Raw genomic sequence first — 26,484 nt, 5'->3', positions numbered from 1 at the left:
CTCTATATTTGCATTTTTTCTGTGCTTTGTCTCTTGGATGCCTGCTGCTTATGGTCTGGCAGCTTGTCCCTACCTTTGTATAAAGCTTCAACCTCACCTTAACGTTTTGGGGGTTCACACCCATTAGCGTCCTGAACACAGAACATAAGAAAATTAGAGAATACAGGCAGAGTGAACAGTGTCTCGCCACACACTTCTCATGGGTGATAAGTAATGACTGAGACGATTACTTTGATATGAGTACATACATTGTTCTTAGGAAAATCCTGCATAGTGTATCTCTAAATCCTCCACCCTCAATACTCCATCTTTAGAGCTGCTGTCTGCTCTCCTCTAAAAAGAAGTCCCTAAGCCGTGGAAGTGAGGCGGAGTGACCACGGGTTGTGCTAGCATGTTAGCTTATCTCATTTAGCTTGTCTTATTTGTGATCTGATGAAAAGAGAGAGAAAGCAAGTGTGGAGGGGCTGAGCGAATCATGCACTGCACTCAGTGTTACGATGAAATAAGATTTTACTTATTTCAAACTGAAATAGTCAATATGTAGTAGTCAAAGTTGATATTGTGGTGGGCAGCTATAAATAAATCAGTGTATGATGAAGTCTAATTTAATGCACACTGACTGACAAAACACACAAAAAGGCAATTTAAAGAATTTCAGGTTTTGGGTGGTCACAGAGGGATGATTCGACCCATCGACTTTCAGTGGTCAGCCCTAGTTAAACAGTATGTTCTAACAAAAACTGAACCTAAAAGCTGTAAGCAGATAGAGACATCATGTTGCACACCTGTCTGTGTTGGACAAAGAGTAAACAGTGCTATATGTTGCCCAAATGGAGCAAAACTGGGAGATCCAAATCCTCAAAGAGGAAACAATCCAACTAACATCTATGACTACACACACACAATCTGTCAACAGAAGAGGCCGCTGGAACTATTGTCATCAAATACAACTGTAGATGGACAGGGAGACAGATGATGAGGGTGGAAAAATACACTAACAGAAACAAATACCAACCTTCGTCCATAAGATTTCCAAATAAGGCCTTCGTCTTCTCTTGAAATGTGGGGACCTCTGAAAAGAGAGAAAAAACAGAGGTTAATCATGACTTTGAGAAACAAATCTAGAAATAAAACATACTGGTTTGGAATTGTACCAACTAATTACACCACAACAGTAAACCTACAATAACCATCTACAGAAAGAGAGTTCAATGTGCGGTACTCTGGCCAGTGAAGGAAGATGTTAGTCTACCACATTGTGATGGCCTGGTTCTGTCATTTCTGACAGTGGGTATTACACATGCTCAAGTCAGTTCACATATGATGTGGATGTGATTTACACGATGACAGTCTCCTGTTTATCTCTGCTGTGCCAACAGGCCAGAAGAGACCGGGAGAGGCACTGCCTGTTCTGTGCACTTGACAGAGACTAAGCAATGCTCATTCAAGGCATTTAAGCCACTTATGGTGCTGCTAATGCAATGCACATTAGACTAGACTTCTACAATCATTGATTCCTACTGTGCTGTCTGCTGACTCCACACTGGTTTCCCAGCACTGTTTATTCATATTTCATAAAGCAGATAAAGCTCCATCCCCAAAGTTAAAGTCTGTGGCTCCTAATCACTGTGTCGGGATGATAACATGCTGATGCATCAGTTTCCAGAAGTGACCAAACAGCTGGCTAACATCTGTTTACCAACACTGTTGGTTGATAGGCTTTTTAGAACGCTCACTTTTTACCAAATAGATTCTACAATTAGTGAAAGATGATATCATCCTGACCTCAGTGTCATTTAAATAGCAACTCAAATGGCAATGTTAATTAACTACGTTCTAGCACACTTGCAAGCCTGATGATGCTCTGTCACTGCCTGTTACCACTTCTACAGCCACTGAAACTGCTACCTGCTGCAGAGAAGCTGTTCTATACTGAAACAAACATAAACAGAGTCATTATTAAATGTTAAAAACCCTTACACTGCTCCAACAGCTGTGATACAGCCCCTCAAATACCTGTATTAGAATCAGGGATTACTTCTGAAGTGGTAAACACAATTTTATCAAGGATGCACAGATTGTTAAATTCTGGGCCGACACATATGTTTTTGTTCATTTTGTGGTTATTCATTCCTCCTTTTGTGCCAGGGAAACAAAATCTTGGTTCTAAAGTACGCCTTTCTAGTCTTTCCAATCACTCAAACTGCCTTTACACTACATGTCACATTCACCCATTCAGACACTGGTGGCAAAGGCGATCATATCTCTCACACATCGATGAAACAGCCATCAGGAGCAATTTCGGGTTCAGTATCTTGCCCAAGGATACTTAAACATTCAGACTGGAGGAGCTGGGCAATGAATCTCTGATCTTCCAATCAGTGGATGACCTGCTCTTTGAAATAAGGGAACACTATATAAGTCTAGAGCCCCGCTTTTAAGCCTGCACCAAACTGATGCAACACAACTGAACACCATCGGCCACTTCCATTAATGAACGTTATCTCATCTGCCAACAGACTGATGTCAACAAGGTGAATATCAGCCAATACAGATATTCGACCAATAAATCATTGGATCCCTAAGATATATTACATTTCAGAATCTGGACCTAGTATTAAAGGCATAAATAGTCCAAGGTATAAGATCCTTTTTCCAGGGTTCGGACATGAAAGGTAATTAGTCCAATACAACATGTCGATGTGTGTGTGTAAACCATCAACAGGAGGAGACGGCAAGTTTCTTTTCTCCACTTACAAAACTGTTTGAAAACAACACAGTGGGCAAACCTAGCAGAGGTTTATTTTCTAAACAGTATGTACCTGCATGTCTTCAGCAGTCAATTTGTTGTTGGAAAACGGAAAAGATAACAGGGCATTCATTTAGGAAGCACTGTGACACTCCCTTAGATATTAAGATTCAAGCACGCAAAGTTTATATTGCACACAAATAGTCAAATCATGTGACTGAGGCAGTGATGCAAGGTGGAGCCCATGTAAATATTACACACTTTGAGCACACAGGATTTACATAATGATAAAGCATCCTACTTAAAAGATTATGTTGAGACTTTTCCCTGTAACAACATTAAAAGGTGTCTTTGCCATGTAGATGGCTTCTTCCAACTGTAGCAGATTTTTCACTCCTTTGTGCACCACACATGGCAAACAAACTGCTTGCCAACACATGGCAAAGATGTTGCACTGGGAACGCACTTACTCGAGCTCTTCTATTGTTTCATCTGTTATCAACACTCTCTAGGCTACAAAAACTTCCTGTGTTTCAAGCTGCACCACAAAGTCGGGTGTTTTTAAGGATCTTTGCATGAGCTATATTCACGTTAAAGCCAATATAAACAGAATGGCTTAAAGCACAGTTTTACTACATCTTTACACATCACAGCAACAACAGCTCACCATGTGTACATGAAGTCGAATAAATCCAATGTGACAGTGAATATCGGAAGTATTCTCAAGCACATGGAAAGAGAGTCATTTTGAACTAAAGTATTCAAATATTTACATGTGTAATTCAAGAGCAGGGCCTAATGTATTCCAAGTTAGCATTATATAAGGCAGTGTTTCCCATTACATCCCAATAGTAAATACAGGTCTGTGACTGTAAACAAACACTTTGCTTTGTAGTATCTTATATTATACTACTCTAAAATGTACTCCAACTTCTCCCTGACATACCCTGTCTGTCCTATCAACCCCTGCTAAAACCCTCCCCATGACTTAAATCATAATGATAGAACCCATGACTGTAGTTCGTATCCTTTTTCCCCCTCTGTTCATGCCTTTCCAATAGAATTAGAACAGAATACAACAGTTTGAAAGAGCCTGTCAGTGAATACTGTACTGAATAATGTGTGTCTTGACTTTTCTGCTCAAGACGTGAACTGCTTCGGACACTGACTTTTCTGCAAATCTTAAAGGTTCAGAGTTTATCAAGGCTCTCTTGCAACTATAGTATTAAAAAAAAAATATAAACAATATATCCACAACTTTATCTAAAGTTAACAGGCTTCTGCAGTAGAATTGGGTCCCAACCTCTGTTACTTAAAAGGGTACTGAGTGAATTATGGGCCCTACAGAGTGCCATTTCATGATAAATCCATCGCTGCCAAATGTTGGTACCTGATAGCACATCTGGGTGAGAACACTGGGTTTAGACAAGAAACACAAGTGCCGCAAAGCGCCCTGAAGCTTGGAAGCCAGTCACTTCCGAGTGAGGCAAAACTATCGCTGCGGCGCCAATCTGCCGTGACAGTGTCAGCATCTGGTCTATTTTCTTTTCTATTTCATTTTAATAATAGCATATTATCACTGTTTGATGAGCACACACAAACAGACAGACAGAGACAGGAGATTAGCTCTATGTGTGATTAGAAAAGAGTAGAGGAACAGAACTGCTTTTTAGTCTACCACGTCAGCCCTGCAGTTTGTACAAAAATTACGGAGAAAGTAAAGTACTGAAAAAAGGTACTGTTGGGTAGCAGTACTGAATTCCAGTTACCAGGGGCCGGTTGCACCAACTGGTCTTTACTAAGCCTGGTCGTAACTCCTAAGACGATCTTTGTTAAGACCAGTCTTAAGGAGTGGACTTACGCTGGTTGCACCAACAGGGCTTACGCCTGGTCTTAGCTACGCTGGTTTTAGATGTGAATGCCCCTGGAATGCCCCACGCGGCCTGCCTAGAGGAGCGCGGTGACGTTAAATGATGCGCCGCTGAATCACCCCGTGTGCTTGACAGATGACAATTGACAGTTGACAGCCCCTCTCATCTGTGTTGACAGTTTATTTACAGTTTAAGATTTGAAGAAAACATTAAGGATCAACGAAAAACTTTACCGACACTGAAATTAGAAAATTAATCAAGCTGTACAGCCAGCAGAGAGACGTATCACAATTAAGAAAAAACAGTCGGTATGGGCAGAGATAACGGGGCACATCAATACGTGTTCAGACTCTGGCTGCCTTCATACAGAGGCTGACATGAGGAAGAAGTGGAAAGATCTTCTCAGCAAGGCAAAAAATACATCTCCTCCAAAAAAAATCATCCAACTGGCGGGGGTCCTCCCCGAAAACCTCAATTTACAGTGACATCATTGTTGACGTATTTGGGGAGGATTCCCCTGCCTGGTGGGAAGGCTGGTGGTAGTGCTGCGTTGCAGCCCAACACAAACTGTAAATCCGGTGACAGCTCTTCAATAAGTTCAAACTGATCTCTCCTACCGAAGTGAAACCTCTCAATCAGCTCCTCGTCATTATATAGGCTATGTCCAATTGCTTCTGTCCCTAATTACCCTCTCCCGTCTAAATGCCCGCTCGTATACAGACGGTGGATGAGACGTGCCATAACCAAGTTGCGCTCTCTGCACTCTAGAGCGCATGAGAGCAGCTTGATAATGACCTTACGCCTGCTCTTGACTAGGCGTAAGATTTACGCCCGGTCTTAGTGAGAAGAAGGCTTACACCCTGTTGGTGCAACCGGCGTAACTATAAGGTCGGACTTAGAACGCCAAGTTATGACCGACTTAGCTTAAGACCAGGCTTAAGACCAGTTGGTGCAACCGGCCCCAGGACTGGTTCAAATGTGAATGGTAACCAGTCCTGTTCTGCAGAGTTAGATAAATCAAATGGATATCTTCCAGTCTGTTCTTTTAGTCCAAAATGTCCTTTTTTTGTTACTTTCTCGCCCCTGCAGCTTTACAAAGAAACACTGTCCAGAGAAACACAAGGAGGGTATTGATTCAAAAATGTCCATCTTTGGAAGATATGCACTTAATTTGTCTAATTTGGATATCTCAGCCTATCTTTTTTTGAATTATCTTTGGAATATATTTTTTGCTCAAACAAGGACTGTAGATTTGGTCCCCAGTCACTTACATTGAAAGTGCATTAGGAAGAAATCTCTTAATAGCCATTGTTACCAGGAGGAATGATTATATTATGTGCTCACATATGTCGTTTATGTGAGCACATCATGTGTGTAAACCCACATAAAAATCGTAACTGGAGAATTAGTTCACTAAGTGCATGCAAACACAGCCATTGCTGGGCTAATGGATCAGCACATAGTACACTATCCTTCCTGGAGGAAAAATGAGATCGATTTTAATGCATCTACATTTCTGCTTATCAAACACTAACGAGGATCCCATTTTTCCCAAAGTGGGAGGTGGATTTATTTCAATGTGCAAAGTATTTGTAGTTCTTGCTTTCACAGCAGAGACAGATCTCCAGGGAGAGTTTACGGCAGTTCTAAACAAAGCACTAATCCAAAATGCTTTAAGGTTGACTTTAAGTTAACCTGCAGCATGCGTCAACTTGCCTCAAACAAAACACAAACACATTGGTTCACACGCTACAAAGACTCAGATGCCTTCAGCATGCCAGACAGATGAAAACTGAATGCAAAAGAGGCAAATATTCAGAGATCCTGAGACTGTAAAACACAAAAGGACAAATACAGACAATAAAACAGAAAAGAGAGAGACACAAAGGGAGAGAAACAAGTGGAAAGAAGGAAGGAAGGGTAGCAAACAACTGGGGGAAAAGATAAAGCTACAGTAAAGAGGATATGGAAGAAGACAAGAGAAAGAGACAGGAGACAGACTAACGGAGCACGAGCAGAGGGGGAGGCAGAAAACAAGCTGGGCTTCAACACAAACATGCCATTCTTTGTTCTCAACTCATAGCCCACTCTTTTCTCAGTCACACACACTGTACAGTGTTCATACACAACACCACATATAATTCACAATGCACACAGGCATGCTTGCTTGAAGCGTCTTCTGTACCCAGACATAAGCTATTCAACATACATTCAGTCACAACACTCAGTACGCACACTTTTGTTAGCCAAGCTCCCTCTACACAAAGTATCAATTCATCAACCTGACATAGACAGAGCTACAGCTGGACTCAGCACAGGAATTTACGACATTTTACAACACCTTGGCCGCAGCTGCAGGGAGAGCTGCACACAACACATTACGCTGATGAGGAGAAAAAGGTGTAAATGTTTCCAGAAGTATGTGCGCTTTCATGTGCATAAACTTTTAAAAGCTCATTCACCTTTAGTCCTGTGCACGCTCCTTGTGGCTACACATGAGAAGAGTCTGAACAAGGAATTCCAGGGCGGAGCTTGCAGTGCTACGCTAGCTGGCTTTGATTTCACTTGGACCAGAGACATAGGGGTAGAGCATTCATGCAGCCCCTCGACACCATATTTCTCTGGCCTTTTCCATGGAAACCACACTGTTGCTGCTGCCCAAAACACACCGCAAAACAGAGGATCACATTTCTCCCTCCCGGTCTCCCACTTTGGAAGCATAAGCTCATGAGGGTCCAGGGAAAGCTGGAATGAAAGAATGAGGGCTGTGTCCAGACAAGGGCAAACTGAGATGCCTAACACCCGCAAAAATAACAATCCTCAAGGGGAGGAGACAAGAGGAGGACAGCAGAGTGTCTGTCTATGTCCGTGGAAACAAAAAAAAAGTACAAAATAAAATTCCTCAGTCACTGGAACAGCAAGCAAAACAGGCATCCATCAGACTTGCCTATCAGGCCAAACTGAATACCAAAAAAAAAGAACGAACACCAAGCAGGTTGCTAGGTGCTTTTGCCGCAGCACAAAGAAACAGACAAACTCAGTGATTTGCTCTCTGTTACACTCAAGCCTTGCAAATGTAGTCAGCAGTGTGTTAGCAGTACGTCAGTGTGTGGTTAACCTGCCACTCCCTGGCTCCTCCCAATCAGCCACTAGGAACTAAAACATGAGATAGTCACAGTAGATTGCCTCCAACTCTGGATAATTATCCTTCTACAAGTTCCACCTTTGTTTTCCCTGGTGCCAGATCTTCAGGGACTGTTTGGTGCTGCACTACTACAGCTTTAAAAAGGTACATCCTCTTCCAAAACTAATTTTCCAAACTTGCAGGTTTGAAGCACAAAAGCACAATTCCCACGTCAAAAGACAAGCTGGTTGCCATGAAAAACAAATCTTGTATGGTGTTAAGAGTTGCTGGAAGAATAATCCTTTACTGATTGGAAAACAAAGCCCTGCTCTCTCTTGCTTTCCCGGTAGAAGAGGAGAGGTCTGTAACTCGCAAGAGAGGAAAAGGAGGGAAAGCCCTGAACAAAGTAACTCTCCCTCTGGCTTTTTCTCCTCTGTGTTCTTTTATTCAAGCCATGTTCTTTCAGTCCCCTGGAGTGTGGTAGGTGTCACTGCTGCTGGGTGTGTTTCTGTGCAAGACGGAGAAGAGCTAAGCCGGCATCCAATGTCAGTCCAAACAGAGCATGCTCACTCACACCCTTCCCCTTTCTTTCTTGGCAGCTCCCTAACCAAACACATAAGCCCTTCTTCTCCACGACACATCATTTTTCTTTTACACAGACATTGACTCAATTCTTACAAATTTTATTTGCCCTACTACACTTCATCTTTCATGTCAGTATTTCTCCATTTTCCTTTCTCTGCCCCACACTTCCTCACATGCTTGCTCTGCCTCGAGCCTGCATATTTTGCCTTCTTTCTCCTCGATGGACATTCTCTCCCTTTCTCTCACTTGTGTTTCTTTCTTTCTGCCCCCTCCCTCCGCCCGGCTCTGTGGTTGTGCAAGTCTCAGATTTCAGCCTTGTCTGGCTGGAGGCTGCACCACCAGCTGCCCTCATTGACACCATACCTCACTTTCTCACTGCCTGTTCTTTTCATTCTATCCTTCTATTGACTTCCCCTCTCCCTGTCCGCCACAACGTAATAGGTCTATGTATCACGTTCAATAACTTCACACCACTTTAGCTGAAAAAAATCTTAAAACTTGGGGAGTGTGGTGCGTGTTACCGCTGAGTTCAGGCATTTGCAAAATTAAAGATTTGCACAAAAGCCACATTTTCCAGATCCAAACAGAGTGACGTTTTTCTTAGATCATCATCCCTCATGATGATTAAAATGCTAACTGTTACTTTCTAGAATTATTCTAGCTGTGCAAAATGTTCACCCCTCCTTTGCTCCTTTCTTTTACACACTCTCTCTCCTGCACACTCTCTGGCTCCCTCTCCCACTCACAACACACTACACAAAATTGAGCTTGCCAGGAAAGAAGCACAAGTGAAACCAAAATATCACTGCGAGCCAGAATCTGTCTGTCAGCAGGAGATAGAGTGATACCTAGCTTAGTGCAAACAGAAAGAGAGACGATGTCCCTGGTCACACACAAGCACTAAAATGCACTTTGGGTGATTCCATAACAAAAAGAAAAAAAACTGCATTACAATTGTTCCAATCAGTGGTCAACTTGCGCATTACTTTTGTAACCACAGTTTCCCCATTTTGAAACCACCATTGACAGAAGGACCATCTCTCTGAGACACCAGAATTTCCCTTAGGACTTGTTCCAGCAGCAGTGCTGAAGTGCATGACTTTTATTTTGTGCCACTGAAAGACATTTAGCCTGTCCGCTGACACAAGAAGTGCTGTAGACACATATTTGTACAAAGTTGTAGATGTCAATCCATATTGTGACTAACATTGCTTGTAAAAACAATATGTGACTGTTAACAGTGATCACCTCTATGTTTGCTGCAGAGACAAAACGGCTCAATTCCTGAGGAAATGTGAATTGGAAGGAACTGGTAGTCAAACAGCAAACTGTATCACAGCCTCTACAGAAGCGTTCAGTACAGTATGTGTTTTTGGCGAGCGAGGAGAGACAGTGTGTCTGCACTCAGGACAGGCAGGTGAACGAGATGTAGGTTAGCAATAAACCATCAATGTAAAACTGAATGTTCCTTGTGGGCTTCAGTTTGTCACAACTGGCAGACTGGTCTCACATGTTATGTGCCATCTGATCGGTTCCTTGCCTTCCAACAATTCAGAGTGAATATTGGCCGATAATCATCAATGCCTATCGATGCAAATTATCTAAGGGTTTTTCAGTTTATATATCCTTAGTCATCCCCAACTCTGGCTACTAAAAGTAGAGACAGTGAGTTAACTGTGTATAGGGAGACTTTTATATAGCAACGTTGCTAATCATTTAGCATCAGTGCAGGAGGAATACTGGAAACCAGGAAGAAGTGGAAAAAATACCCACCTTCACTACTTTCCCAGAAAAACAAACAAACTGTGGCATCCTGTTGGGCTTTAAAGCTGATCCCTGCTCATACACCACCATAGGGGTGCAACCACTGATTATTTTAAGATTATTTTAGGGGAACTGCTCCTGGATTCTGGCTAAACTACCAGTGTGACAGCTCCTTTAGACTTGCTCAGCTTAAAGAGAAGACAGGAGGCTGCACTCCCTCTACTGTGTTCTCTTCACCATCGTTACACTACATCTGTTCACATTATCACCAGACAATATAAAGCATAATGCAGTCAGAAATCCAGCAGCACAAAAAATATGGGCACAAAGAGAACCTGCTGTGACTGACACACACACACACACACACACACACACACACACACAAATAAACACACACACACACACACACACACAGCTATAAAACAGCACTAGTGACACTAGCCAATGCCAGAAGTGTGTTATTAAAGGGGCAGGGCAGCAGATACAACAATGAGCCATCTGGACCGAGCAGCAGTTCATCACCACAGACCCAAACACTTCATCACCTACAGGCAGGGGTTCACAAAAGAGAAGACAGTGGGAGGGAGGGAAGAGACTGATTATTTACATTTTAAACACGCTTTGGCAATGCAAAGGTCTGAAATTTGTCACGCCAATAAAGCATAACTGAACTGAAATTAAGGGAGCAAGAGAAACAACAAGACAAGTGAGTTAGAGGTATATGAAGCACGCCTTGGCAGGGAGGTTGTAAAACACGCAAGAATAGAGACAAGCACAAGTCCACATTTCCATATGAAATGACCGCTGCTGCTACAGCTGTTGACAGTCTTGCTTGTACTAATCTGACGCAAGCTGCTGAAGAAGAAATATTTTCTTTGTTACCTGTTAAGTACATGCTTTGATTACATTAAGTCTCCATTTACAGTAAAAAAGATTTATCATCTGACCTGCCAAACGTGCTATTTAACAATCCTCTTGAAGGTCTAATTATCAGTACATCCTGCAGCTAATTTTCACATGAATTTAAACATTTTGTTTCCAGTCTCAACAAGTCATACTTTCCAAACTGTAAATACAGAATGATGGGGGAGGAAAACATGAAGTCTATTTAAAATCTTGGACCAGCAGATTTCTGCACCCGTAAACACCTGTGTAAACCTTATGTCTACAGGACTTTTAGAAATAAAATCAGCTTATAAGAGAAAGATGACAGTGTTTTTGGCAGGTTTAGACACAGCTGGAAGTCTCAAGCAGGCCCAGTTCCCCAAAAACCAGTTACCCTGACCCGACACTTGGGTCTACAATCTGTGAAGCTACTAAAGTGTCGACGTTACTGTTCCAAACGAGGCAGTTTGACAACTGTGTATTGTGTAATGCAAGTGTGAACAAGCCAATGGAAGCTTTACATGTAACATTTAGGAGCCAATTCACTTTTAATGAGAGGTACTCCCATCTGGCTCACAGCTAGATAAGGTAACAGAGGAAACCACTCACAAACAAACGGATAGCAGTGCACCAGGAAGTGGATTTGTTGAGGCTCAGGTGCGGTTGTGATTCATTTTTTGTTTAGGTCATGCTAGTACTCTCATGTTAAGCGACGACAGAAACAGGTCCTTTGAGTCAGGTAAAGGTTATACATTCATGAGGAGCTCTAGTCAGGGTAAAGGATCGACTATAGATTAGTCCTTGGCTGTCAATAGGGCTCTTCTGAACAGTCCTAAGGGAATTACCACATAGTGAGATTAGTGGGTTAGAGAATGTATGTAAATCTGAGCAAAAAATTGTTTTATTTTATCTACAAAGTTGTTGTTCCTCTTACTGAACTACTGGATGTGTCTGTCATGTTCTCTGGTCCACACTGGCTTTAAAATAAGCCTTCTATAAAACCACAGGTGGCATTGTACATTAATAGATCACTATATTATGGATCAGGATGATGTTGACTTGCATATGAAATGCAGTATAATCCCTTCAAACCATACCATAATGTTACCACTTTGAATAAGTTTTACACTGTATATTACAGCTGATAGAAGACCAATCAGTTAGTCTATTTGGTATTAATCATAGGTAATATTGAATCCGTAATATAAATTTCTCTTTGATTTTCCTGAAACACTAAAACAATTTCCTCATATCTTTCATAAACAGTGTCAGTATAAGTAAATGCAGTTCTTACGCATAACATCAAATCTGCTGGTTAAAGTTTAAAGTGTAGGAGCTGTAAAATGTGCAGGTTAGCTGTTACGTTAGAAATAAATGCAGTGGTAAAATAAATATACTGACTTGTGAACTTACATAGTTATTATTTTCTGCTACTATTCTACTCTTGCCTTAATTGAAGCAACAGTGTTGATTTTTACTGAAGTACTTTTTTATATTCCTCAAAGGTGGAAGTAGTCAGAACGGACTAATCAACTTTAAGAGTCAAATGATGCACTAAACACACTATCTGACTCATGTTATGGGAACGCACCCAAAGCCTAAAGGAGAAAGCATGGGTTAACAGAGCACATTGATAACCACCTTCATGATACCCCTTATTTCTGACTGAGGCTTTAGGGTTGTTGAGCCAGCTAAGGCACAGAATGGCTCTGTTGAACTTACTTCGTGGTACAACCCTCTGCTTGCTGACTGGAGACTTTGTGAACCAGGTGAATGACAATTTCCTCACTAACAGTACTCCGCTGTCTCTAAGCAAGGTTGTACTTTTGCACATAGTCAGAGACCATCACTACATGTATTCCATCCAAGGACATTTTGTTAGCAGAGTGCTGGAATATCAATTTGAGTGTGTGTAGCAGCCAGCTCTGGCCCCAAATTTAATCCCTGAATGAAACAAAGACAACGGCAACACATGAGCATTTCCTTTGGGGGGTAATGTTGTAACTTCTTTTGCTTTGGCAGTCACATCTTTTCCATAGCAGGAAAAACAACTGAGTAACAGTGCTGCTTAGCAGCTTGTTACCATGGAGAAGCCACACAGTGCTGGGATATAAGGGACAAGGCAAAACTGAACTCCACACACACTCATACACAAAACCTCTCACCTTGTGTTTTAATGAGCAGATATCTCTCTCTCTCTCTCACACACACACACACACACACACACACACACACACACACACACACACACACACACACGCACACACACACAAATAAAACAAGCAGGGACTCCCTTTGGCATTAGTAACAGATCTAGAATTACCTCACTGTTACAGAGCCAATGACTCACTCTCTCTCTGTCTCCCTTGCGCTCTCTCACACAGACACAGACACAGACACACACAATCAGGCAGGCAGGAACAGCTGTCATTCTTGTGAGCAAGAGCTGAGCTCTATTCGCCGGACATGTGCTGCTGATGTTGTGCCAGGACAGTAAACTAAAATTATGTATGCCTCTGCCAACCACTCAAGTTGCAGTTACAGTTTATATCCATGTCTGTCCAGACTCATATATATATCCATGACAGTAGACAATGCTTCAAATATAGATGTTGCTGGAAGAAGACTTCATATTCTGGAATTTGGATACTTCTCAGATGTCTTCAACCAGGCAGCACATAAGATCTATACAATCAGCACAGTTTCAAGATGGACATCCAAGATTAGTGTCACCAATTCAGTATCTGACCAGCTGTCTCCCTTTCTGTTCCTGAGACATGACACTGAGTAGACACAGTGAAGTTGACCTTTGATCTTTTGGATATAAAATGCCATCACATCATCATTTTATCCCATTAGACATTTGTGTGAAAATGTATCATAATTAGCGGAAGAATTTTTGACTTATGGCCATTAGCATGTTTTGTGAGGTCACAGTGACATTGACCTTTGACTCGGTGAGTCCAAGTAGACATTTGTGCCAAATTTGAAAAAATACCCTCAAGGTGTTCTTGACATATCGCGTTCACAAAAATGAGACAGACAAGGTCATATTGACATTGACCTTTGACCTCCAAAATCTAATCAGTTCATTGTTGAGTCCAAGAGCGTGTTTCAGCCAAATTTGGGGAAAAAATAAAATAAAATTCTCAGTGCATTCTTGACATATCATGTTCATGAGAATGGGACAGACGGACAGGCAGACAACCTGAAAACACAACTCCTCCAGCCACGATTATCGCCAGTGTGGAGGCATAAAAAAGCAAAGGTCTGACAAGCTTGGTCATAGACACATGCTCACATAAACACATAGCAGCTCACCCACCCGTTGATAGATTAAATACCGCCTGAAAGCACCAACAGAGTTGTGAAGTGGGAGAAGTTATTTTGGGCATTATTTTCTCCCATAGACATGGTTACATGACTCACAGTAAGAGCCCTTCTACAGCTTGGACTAAACTTACCTGGTTAAATCATTAATACAAAATATTAAGAACTGTTTAAGAAATATCTGGTTCTTGAGAAAAAGTCAAAGTTAAAAGCTAGTGTACATGGTGATTTGCACCACTATTGATGGGTGAAGCTTAAGAAGACAGTGCTAAAAATCAAGTCATTTTATATTCTGGTTCAGTGTGGGTGAATTCCACAACTATGACGTCATGCCTTATTTCTCAACTGTAACAAAGTGTTTCGAATCCGCAAACACTATGATTCACAATTCTGACTAGCTTCTTATCCATGCCAACAGCCACCAAGGTTCATGGGCATCGTAGTATTTAGACCCGTCTGCTTGGCAAAAATGACAGAAAAAGCATATCTCAGACTTGAAGATGAAACAATTAAAACTGTTGGCCACAACATAAAAGGGTCGTTACATGATGCAAGAGGAGGATCATTATCCACATTACGTCAAATATTCTGATATTTGTTTTGCCAAACTCTACATACATTTAGCAGTGTAACATGTAATTAAATCTTAAGACAACCCTTGCCATAAGAAGGCTTAAAACTTACTCAGAAATGTCACATAAAAGGAATTCTGTAGAGACAATCCCCTCTGTATTGCCATGTGACACCAGGCATACACGAGCACACACAGGTAGTCATGTGACAGCAGCAGCAACACAAGCAGACACAGCTCAGATGGACTGCATTAAAATCAAATACAAGATGAGTCAACCAAGCTTTTTGCATAATGCTGAGGATGCGAAGGTGAGGTTGGTGAAACAAATTTGCCAAGGCCCATCAGCAAAAAAACTATGGGGTGCTGAAAAAAAGGTGCATCATCAAGTGTGTTGCAACTTTTCAGTCCCAAGCACAAAAATATAAATAAACTTTACTCAAGCAATGTTTCCAAGAAGAAACAGTACCATAGGCACATTATAGCTAATCTACTGAACCACCCGAATCATCACAACAGAATATTGCCTGACCAATAGATTATGGCAAGAAAAATTTCATTCATTCATTCATTCATTCATTCTCATAACCGCTTATCCTCTTAAGGATCACGGGGGGGCTGGAGCCTATCCCAGCTGACACTGGGCGAGAGGCAGGGTACAACCTGTACAGGTTGCCAGGCTATCACAGGGCTGACACATAGAGACAGACAACCATCCATGCTCACATTCACACCTACGGCCAATTTAGAGGCACCAATTAACCAAACCACCAAGTGGGAGGAAGCCGAATACCTGGAGAAAACCCACGCTGACAGGGCGAGAACCTGGGCTCGTACCGGGACCGCCTCTTATTGTGAGGCAACAGTGCTAACCACTACATCACCATGCCCCCAAAACTGTTCAAGCACATAGATTAACATTTGGGCTGTCCCACACGAAAGATGACCAACGTGAAAGAAATGTGGCGATATCTTTGGTTGTGGCTCTAAAATGGTGGTCCTACGTCACACAGTGAGAGGTTCAAGGATGGCCGTTGTTAGCCTAGCGATCAAAGACAGTCTGGGATAAAACAGTGACAGTGTCAGAATATTGGGATGCCCGTCTCACAGTGTGACTGCTGTTAGGACCTCACCAACCAATAGAGCTGTATGATGTGTCCTCCAGTTCTTACCATGAGGCAGAAGGACGAAGCACGGATAGAAATAGCGACGGAGTTGCAGCTGCCAGGTGAGCAACCTAGCAGCTGGCAAACACACACACAGACACATCGCAGTATATAGTGCCCACAATTCTTTAGGTTATTTAATAGTGTGACCCTCTATATTGAAATTGGACAGGTAATGACCCATGCAGTGTCCTTGCGCCCTCAGTATGGGAGGCTATTGCATCGCACATCGCAGCCTGCGATTCAGTAGGTGCTGTCATCGTATAATCTGCATACATCAAACTTGATGTCGTACACAAGTTTATCAGATCCATGTCGCACAGTGTAGCTTGCACTAAACTTAAGAGATTGTTAAAATCCCAGTCTGTAGGAAGCTTGACATCCAAATATCCAACACTGAGCCTTAAACGGTACAAACACTAACACTGACCCCCAAAACAGCTGTGCTCTGTCTTTAAACTCATTAATAACCTTTAGGTATTGTTAGCTGTGTGATGCTGACAATAGTTACACAAGAAACAAGTATACACATGGTTGAATATTCGTGTCCAGCCCTCATTGACTGTGAAGGTGTTTGGATGAGTAGTTTGAGAAAGTTGCAAGCTGCAATACTGGAGGCCAAGCAACTGCACTAGTCTAAGAATTATCATAGAAATGTAGCCAGTCATAATTCCAATTCAAGCCAGAATTGTGCAGTCCTGTGCTATAGGTCATACGTTTTAAGTGCAAGGGAGGAAATAAGCAGATAAAATCCTTGGCTTTCCTCTATGCCCTTTAAATGAATAAGAATACTGCTTTGAAACTTTTTAGAATTATTATTACCAACAAAAAACAAAAAAACATTCCCACAGTAGGCTATAGCCTAATAACATTTGAGTCCTTTTGGGGAGTGACTAGTCAACAACCTGTAAAATATCCCACACAAGGTTAGTTAGCTAGCTATTATATCATATCACCAGCCTCGATTTCTTCTCTTCTCTTTGCAGTGATATTACAGGCCACAAAGGCAAGTCCGGTAACACCTTGGGTTGATGTGCCAGGTGTCCAAACCATTAGAGCCACTGTTAGCACACACAGGGGGTTACATCATCTTCACCGCAAAACTCACAATGTAAATCCAATCGGCCACCAACAGGCTATACCACTGAGGAGAAAACCAAAACACAGCATGGGAAAACAGTTTGTAACCTTACCATGTGTGTAAATCCTACACAACTGTGACCAAATACACTGCATTGGTGACATGATAGAACCAATATTAAATAAGCTGTGAGGTACGATACCTCAAGCATACCACAAACAACAGGCTGACAGGCTCTACATGCAAATGCAGACAGAGGACATCTAATAAACACATATGTATTGGTATTTGTTGCTACATGTGTGCACTTTGACAATTCAATTGACAATTGTCTGTTTTTTTTATTTATCATTTGCAAATGTTTGATTTAATTAGATTGACAATTTTGATTTTCTATTTGTGAGTGCACCAAAAAATCAAAGCGGGTCTATGCGAAACTCAGAGCATACAAGCTGCCTGGAAATGGGAGGGTGGCAGAGCTGGCGCTTAACAGCTAATGGTGCTAACTCCATAAACGACGACAACAGTGCTGAGAGAGCTAATGGTGTTAATTGACGGGAACCAGAAGGTGGGCACTATGCTTCAGCAACATTGCAGTTATGGAATCAGTGGTAACTGTCTTATGAGTGCAGTGCAATGCGGTAGCGATGAGTTAGCCAGTGGGATACACATATGCAACATTCATGAATGGCCTGACCGGATAACCACAACAAACCACAGAGAAGCTCGGATTACATAGCACACACTGAGGGAGCACGACCTCATTCTCTGCTCAGGACATCATTACGCCACTATATCTTTATATAACAAATGGTGATTTGCTGCCATATTAATGCTCTGAATGTCACATACAGAACCTTTACGTTGCCAACTATTTTGAAATTTGATTAATTGTTAAGCTTGTTGTTTTAGCATTTCATGCAAGGGTATCTATTGAATTGCCTGCAGTTTCCAAAGTAGCTGAAAGACTGGTGGCAGAGCAGCTCATTAAACATCTGAATGACAGTCCTTACAACCTAAATCCAATGCAGTTTGGCTTCAGAAAACACCACTCTACTGAGACAGCCATTTGCTTTTTTTTTTGGAAAACTTAAAGTCTAAAATTGACACTGGGGGTGTCATAGGAGCTGTTTTTTTTACTTAAGAAAGGCGTTTGACACTGAATCATCAGATCTTATTAACTAAGCTGTCATATTTTAACTTTTCTGTAAAAGCACTGCAATGGATAGAATCATATATTGGGCAGAGGAAACAGTGTGTTAGAGTTCATAATACAACATCCACAACCTCTGAAAATAATCTTGGTGTACCGCAGGGCTCGGTCTTGGGACCACTTTTGTTTAGTCTGTACATTAATGACCTGCCCAATTGTTGTCCGTCAAATGTAGCTTTCCAGATGTATGCTGATGATGCAGTTGCGTATGTGCACGCTAAAACAAAATGCCAAGCTGCACATGAGTTATCAGCAGCTATGTCTAATGTGTCCAACTCGCTGAGACTTTTCCATTTACATCTCAACGTGTCAAAAACTGTTTGTATGTTCTTTTCTAAAAAGGCAAATGTTGATGTGGCTGCTGATGTGCTTGTCCATGGAACAAAACTTGAAGTCGTACAGGAGTTTAAATATCTAGGAATTATTATTGATTCACAGCTATGCTTCAAACAGCAAGTAAAAAAACTGTGAATACAATAAAATTCAATCTGTCAAACTTCAGATACATTCGAAACAACTTAACTATTGACTCTGCAAAATTATACCTAAGTGTGATGATCATGCTATACATGACCTACTGTGTAACAACTTGGGCACTGGCATGCAAGTCCACACTAAAGCCTGCAGAAATTGCATATAAGCAGGCTCTAAAAGTCTTAGACAAAAAGCCCAACTCGCACCACCATTGTAACATCTTGAAGAAACATGAATTGTTGAGTTGGGAAAATATAATAACATATGCAGAATGCAGATGCCACCTTAGTCTTCAAGATTCTCCATGGACTAGTTCCACCGCCATTAAAAGAATTTATAAAGACAAACTCAAACATGTCAACCAGAGCAGGGTCTAGAGGTGACTGTCTGGTCCCTTTCAGGAAAAGTGTTTTTGGGCAGTCAGTTTTTTCATATCGAGCGTCTCACTCATGGAACACGATACCAAGTGACATACGTGACTTATCAACCCTTACATCTTTCACTAAGCATCTAAAAATGTGGTTATTGGAGAATCAAAGCTGCAATCACAATGAATTCTAAAAGCCATTGGATATGCTGTATTGGCATGTGTACTGGATTTAAATGATATTTGTATTTTTCTTTGTGTATCTGTCTGGTTGTCGGGGATGTTGCTGGTGACAAGCCAGTCTAGTGACCTTGTATGCTTACATAAATTTGTTATGTATGCAAATTCTGTGAAATAGGGCGTACATAATTTTACCTATGTGTGCTAACCTGTGCAATAACACCTGCACACACGTCTGTGTGTGTAAAATATGTGCAACAGGGCAACGTGCAATATACAACAGCACTTCAAAACTTAAGCACTTTAGCACTTAAAGCACTTTAGCAATCTAGCACTTTAAACACTTGATATTCCAAATTCCTATGGTCACTTTATTCTGGTCTGTTATGAGTGACATGGTTTATTGTCTAGACTGTTTATTGTACCTTTCACTCTTAATGTCATTGTATTTTGCTATTGTATCTCTGTTTTATTGACTGTACATCAACATCAACATCAACCTGTCCAGGGACAAAGGATGGAAATTAGCCAATGGCTACAAGCCTACATATTTACATGCAAGTGTCTATTACTGTCCCTGTTATTTTAAAAAATAAATAAATACAAATACAAATCTGTTTTTTCCATTATACATTAAATCTAAATAGTTTCTATACAGTAACATATTTTCTACATAACTGACAAAAAACTCAATCTTGTTTTTCCTGCTGTCCCAAATATATACTGATGTATGCATCAAACCGTGATCTCTGCAAACGATTACAGCTCAGCTACAAACAGTTGCTGAGTTTGAGCCACTACAACTGAGCTATATTACTTTTTCATCCAACTAAAGAAAATATGCAAAAGCAAACCTTTATGTTCTGCATTTCACCAAGTATGAGGATTTCATGAGGATGAGTCTTTACTATCCATGACATAAATCCCTGTCATCTTGGCATCTGTCAACATCCATCCACATATGACAACCACCCCGGTGGCTACATTACCGAACGACTAAGCCTCTTAAAAGCTACGGAAAACCCTCGGGTCAAAACAAGTTCATCTCTGCTGCTGCATTACAGACAACCAACACTGTACAGAGCACACTCAGCAAAAAACAAGAAGCCCATTTTTTGGCTCAGGATTGTATGGGTGCGTGCTTATTTTAGCTGATTAGACCTCATCTCAAGACTACAAGGGCATGTGCAGACTGATGGATTAGGATCCCTAAGTCACCTGTTAGTTTTGTTGCACCTGTTGGGGCTGGACAACTCCCACCTTTATCATCCAACTTCAACCTGAGCAGAAGCCAGTGAGAGTAACGGAACATATGCCGTATGGGTGTCCAAGTCATTTAAAAGGAAAAGGTTCCACTAGGATTTTTTAGTCGAGCTTTGGGCAGGTTTCCATTTGGGTTTGGAGACCAGGCTTTTACCTGGATTTATTCCTACAATCACATCTGTGACTTGGTTGTAAATGTGTTAAGTCTGGATCCTGAGTACTCTTTAGTGCAGTTTCACTGTAGTAATATGCAGAACTCTAAACCAGTGGTTTTAACTTCATTCCTTCATTCCCCCTACTGGTTTTCATTACAGTCATCCAATCAAGGGCTGATTGATTGATGGGGAGGGTTGTGTTAAATGGAGCAAAAGGAGCTGATCTGTGGATACGGCACCAGAGAAAGCAGCTCCCTTCTGCTCTGTGATTGTGTCTAAGTTGTTCTTCATTTTAACATGTATTCACATGAAGTTTATAGCTGGACTGCAACAGTGCTAATAGCACTGTAGCAAAAGTCTGAGTCTGTAACTGTTTTATACCAAAAGCCTTCTTTTCAAATTAAAAGCCCTCCTGCGTTTTCACCACGTCTTGTTTTTTATGTTTGACAGATCATGGAGAAATTAATGTGAGTATTTTGAAAACACAAAATGACTCCACTTAGGTATGAAATACATATATCAAATACAAGGACTAGAAATACTGTCTCTCTCTGATCACCGTATTGCATGGAAGCTCCACACACAAAGTAAAGGTGATGTCATTGTGTACCTGATAATCTCAGGTTGATGTTGAGGAAAATTAAAGGATAACTTCGGCATTTCTCAACCTGGACCCTATCTCCCTGTGTTAACTGATTAAAGAGACTGATGTGAACAATTTTTTTTTTTTTTTTTACTTTGGCCAGTATTGAGGGAGCCAGCAGCGGCTGGCAGCAGCCAGGGCAAGTTAAGTGTCTCTTTACCTTTCATTCGATCCATTTATAGAAGATGTATTTTAGTGTTTTCTAACAGATTTTCAATTTCATGGATGATTATTTACCGGATTTCAAATACAGCTCAGGCTTTAGAATTCTGTCGCCGCCATTATTTGTCACGGAATCTATGCATGAAAAGTGGAAGAACAGCAAGAGAGAGAAAAGGCAGTTGAGGTTTACTTCTTAATTATTTTACCATTTACACATTCATGACTTCTTGCTGATGCTTCTTGTTATTACACTATTTCCTTTGCTGCTGTAACACCACAAGTTTCCCCGCTGTGGGAATAACAAATGATTATCTTATTTGAAAAGACCGTGTGTAGAGGTTCGTACAATGACAAACATTACTGTCGTCATTCATAGCCAGTAGGGATCTCCTTGATGTATAGGAAGGGAAAATGTAGGCATATAAATAAAATAAAAATATATTACAGGTTGTATAATACCAAAGCAAAAAAATCTTGTTTTTCCAACACGTGCGCACACTGTGGCATAGACAGTGTCAGCTTGTTGATATCACTTATTTTATCATTACAAATGTCAGCTGATGAAAATGGGTAATCAATATAGATTTGTTATAATCAGTGCTGTGTCAGTTGATATTTTGGACCTTCTAATCGTTTATTGATTGTTTTTGCTGTTATTCTGCTGTGCTTTCATGTGTGACACTATGCACAGTAAACATAATCACGTTAGCTAATAGTGTTAGCCTACCTCCACTTGTCTGCAGCAGGTAAATCCACTCTTGGAACAGTAGTTTTCTTTAAGAAAATAAGCTCCTGATATCTTCTGCTCTTGGTAGCAGTCATCCCTGTGGTCACTGCAGACCTGCAGGTCTTCATAGGCAGTGTATGGACAGGTGTGTTAGGATCCATTTGTAGCACAACTAGCCAAAACTCTAGCGCACCTATATCCAACAAAGTGTATGACAACTGCTCGGAGATTCACTCCTCATTTTGTCGGCACAGGTCGGAAATGCACAAATCTGAACCACTCCTTACAACATAGGCATTTTCCCTCTGTGGGGAGAGGGTCACAGCAACATCAGAAACTCCATGGTCTCTCTGCTTTCCATCCTGCAGAGCCTCCACTGCCTCTTTCCTCTCTCTCCTTGACCACTCTTCTCTGCATATACTCCGTTCACATAAATGCAGCGGCGGTCAAATCCAAAGGCGTCATCCACACTATTGAAATCAGGTAAATCATCATCCATGACACTAAATATCTTTCAGATAACAATGAACTACAGTAAAATGTAAACTACTCTGATGACTATACTCTCTCCAGAACTCAGACACAATTTCCACTGTTGTTTTCCTGCAACAAGTGACATCTGGTGATATTGTGATATTTCAGAAGGAGACTTCTGTGTAAGGAGGTAATAACAAACACACTGGATCAAGTGAAAGGTAAAGGGACACTTTTGACACTTTAGACAAATAACAAACAGTGTCAAAAATAACTACTTTTAATGGACATACAGTGACGATGTTTAGTTGCCCCATGTGCTTCCATTATAGCTCGTTCCGCAGCTCCCTCAATACTGGACCAACTTCAAAAACTGTTGTTCACATCAGTCTTTTTGATCAACAGACATGGGGAAATAGGGTCCAGGTTGAAAAATGCTTAAGTTATCCTTTAATAGCTATAAAACAATAATCACTCCCACCTGTATTTTTACAGTTAGTTTTATGTTCAGTTCCAGATTTATGTACCTATGTAGGTATTCATTAGTTAATATTCAGTGATCCAGATTGATTTATTCAAGTATTTAACACTCTGATGTTCAGTTTGACTGTTATCCAGTTTGTTGTAAAGTCAAAGACAGCTCATTTCCACCACCGTCAGATTTTTTTCTGTGGGGCTTGGGGGTGATATCAGGTGATTGTTTGGCTGTCAAGTTGCACGTTCCAAACTACTGCTATTAAATCAGCCTTTAAAAATCCATTATTGGTAAACCCCTAGTAAAAAGTTAAGCATTTTCATTTGTTTGTTTTTTGATTGTTAGTCATGAAAAGGGAAACATTTGCTGGTTGTCAATCAGGAAAATAATGTGACAAATACTTCTGTCATCAGTAACATACTGAATTGATGACCAAAGGACTTTTTATGCCCATGTACATATCCAAAATAGATATCCCTATTATATCTGCTCTGTTTCAACAAGCTGTATAATATGCTGTCAGTAATTATCAAATTAATGTGAACAAAGGTCATTAAAAGCACAATTTGTGACATTAACAGTCAGGGTTGGAAATGAACTTTCCTGTCCACGTGCCACTGTGGCTGGTGGATTCCAAAATCTATCACCCCTTAACAGATCATTATTTTTTGGTGACGGGTGAGTGAAGCAAATTAGCAGCCACTTGCATATTTTACCAGCATTTGGCTGGTGTCTGGTGCTTATTTCCAACACTGTTGCAACTGAACCAGCAATATCAGGATGACGTCAAGGTTCTTCACCTAGAGTTTGGCGATATAGTCAAATATTTAATGCATACTTGAAAACATTAACAATGACTTAGGGTCAGGGTCTTCCTTATGAAATTGTTTAACAGAGTTTACCAACTCTGTATAGGCTCAGCTCTAAAGGTGTCATCTGACAAACTGTTCTGTTGTGTTATTGTATGTGTTTGTGGAGCATAAGTATATTGAGAAGAACATGTACAAACAGGCTCACCAGCATGTCATATGACTACTAACACAATCATACATTAAAAGGCACTGCATTTTGCATGTTGACATCTTTCTGCTCGAGTATGTGTTTCCCATCAGCATGCTCCCCCTTCATGTAAAGATAATGAAAACCTCTGACAGGATTAATTAAAAGATTCTATATTTTCAACTGAGAATAAGTCATCTCCAATCATCACAGGGTGCACACCAACAGCAAGAGTTTTCAACCTTGCAAACTTAACATACTGCCCAGTTCATGCATTTCATGTTGCTGAAGCTTTTGCATCAATGAAGACACTGGAGGCTCCCTTACTTGACTGAAGTAACTCAATCATAGGGTCATACCGGGTTACCATTACAGTTCTGTTTCTAGCAGCACAGTTCCTAATACATCTACAGGTGTCCACGTTTACAATACGTGCTCAGCTGCTGCACACAGAGGTAAAGATGCAATAAAGCAGATCAGGGTAATCTCAGGAACAATAACAACAAAAAGCTGACATTCACTCGTCCTCCCCTTTGAGACAGGTCAAACACACACACACACACAGTCACGGTGGCTCTGTGACAGCAGCCGTAGTCGTTACTTTGAGTAAACATAAGTCATCACTTCCTCCACATCCGTGACTAAACCGGGTTCTGCCAGTAACGTAGCCACACAAAACAAAGCCATGATGGGTTTCTGTTGACCTGAACTAACCTGCTTTGAAAGCAAAATGGCCTTGTCTGGCAAGACAGACAACGGCGAAGCCTGGCTAGCATTAACTGTTACAGACACACAAGGCCTTGTCTTGCCGTAAAGCAGTACCCCGTAGCATAGAGGCTAGCTGAATCGGTGACTTGTTAGCTTAGCATGTGTGTGTGAACAAGCTAAGAAACCGATACCTTAACGTTGTTCATGCATAGCTCAGCGGACGTTGACATAGACGTTTGCTCCTCAGGCATGCCAATCGACTGCACACCACAGAGAAGTGTGTATTTCAAAACGTCACGGCAACAAACAAGCCACCGACACAGCTAGCCAGCTTTTTGCCAAGCACAGCTAGCTAACAGCCAACATTAGCACCGCGCTAATGAAGGAAGCTAACGTCTGCTACAGCGGGGCTGTTGTTTTCTCCCAACACACACTACACTCGAAAAACCGATGTTCCACTCGCCACGGCACACCCGCTTACCTCGGGCGAAATATCCTTCAGTTCACTGCAGATCCAAGGGTGAATGTATGGCGAGGTGATATACAAAGGATCCTTCTTTATCGTCTCATTCGTTTGCTCGGTGTACACATTCGCACTGCTCCTGTAACAGAGACGAGACGCCAGGCGTTAAGTACCAGCCGCACCAGAGCGCGCGCAGTTGTTGAAGTTTGTCGCGAGAGCGCGCTCTCCATGAATCGCATATTGTAGCCTACAAATGGGTCCAAACTGACAATTCCATTACAATTTAGAGTAAATACATGCATAACCCACTGCCTTACACCTAATTTCATACTTTCATATTGTTTAAGGATATTTCACATAACACACACACTCACTCACATGTTCACACACACCTGCACTATCCCTGGAGAATGAAGGTTGACAGTGTTGTTCACGTTGCACTGTACTTTGACATCATTTTGCTTTCACTTCTCCAATTCGTTGTCATATCTTTTACCACAAGTGAACGTCCGTGTTTGGGTTGTATTGTAATTAAAGGACAACTGAGTTAAAAGCTTTAAATTATTTGGGGAAAAAATGATGATTGAATGAGTGGCAAAAGTCTTCAAGAACAAGTCTGGTAACGCTGAGATGAGTGCACCTACATATCCTGTACCCTGTGATCCTGTGAGAAGCTTCATTAACATTACACTAGTGTGGGAAGACAATGGACAAAATTTGACACTTTAATAGCCTAATTATGCTCCTTAATGACATTGCATGAGATTTTGGGCAGCTCTCATTATTTTTAACAGCAAATTACAAAAAGTTGACAGTCTGAAACTATCATGTTTCCCAGCAGAACACCAGTGTCTCAGCATTTGAGAATGAAGCCGTGTGATTCAGTCTTCATGCTGAGCGTACATGTAACTGGGTGAGATTAAGATTAAGAGGTCATGTTGCTTCCTCCATAGTAATCTGGACAGAAGGGAGTCCCCCCCTCACCACCACCAGCAGCAAGGGCATCAGGAGGGGGAGAGATTGGGAGAGAGACAGGGAGGAGTGAAGGGAGGCGG

General features: G+C 41.3%; 1 protein-coding gene across 3 annotated transcripts in view; it reads right to left on the bottom strand.

Moving 5' to 3' along the window:
* siah1 (siah E3 ubiquitin protein ligase 1) overlaps positions 1-25,620 on the bottom strand; it is a 38,211-nt gene extending 12,591 nt beyond the window's left edge. Inside the window, exons 1-2 of one of the 3 annotated variants that reach the window (XM_050072406.1) lie at positions 25,448-25,620; positions 1,016-1,072 (exon numbers count right to left, since the gene is read on the bottom strand). In XM_050072406.1, the coding sequence (XP_049928363.1) occupies positions 1,016-1,025 (10 nt within the window). In that variant the 5' untranslated portion in view covers positions 1,026-1,072; positions 25,448-25,620. The other 2 variants (XM_050072407.1, XM_050072404.1) reach the window with 2 other exon arrangements.
* Between the last annotated feature and the right edge of the window lie 864 nt (positions 25,621-26,484).

This window comes from Epinephelus moara, chromosome 20 (assembly GCF_006386435.1).
Source record: "Epinephelus moara isolate mb chromosome 20, YSFRI_EMoa_1.0, whole genome shotgun sequence".
Taxonomy (NCBI): domain Eukaryota; kingdom Metazoa; phylum Chordata; class Actinopteri; order Perciformes; family Serranidae; genus Epinephelus; species Epinephelus moara.
The sequence above is the reverse complement of the archived record's forward strand: the minus strand, read 5'-3'. Positions and strand labels throughout refer to the sequence as shown.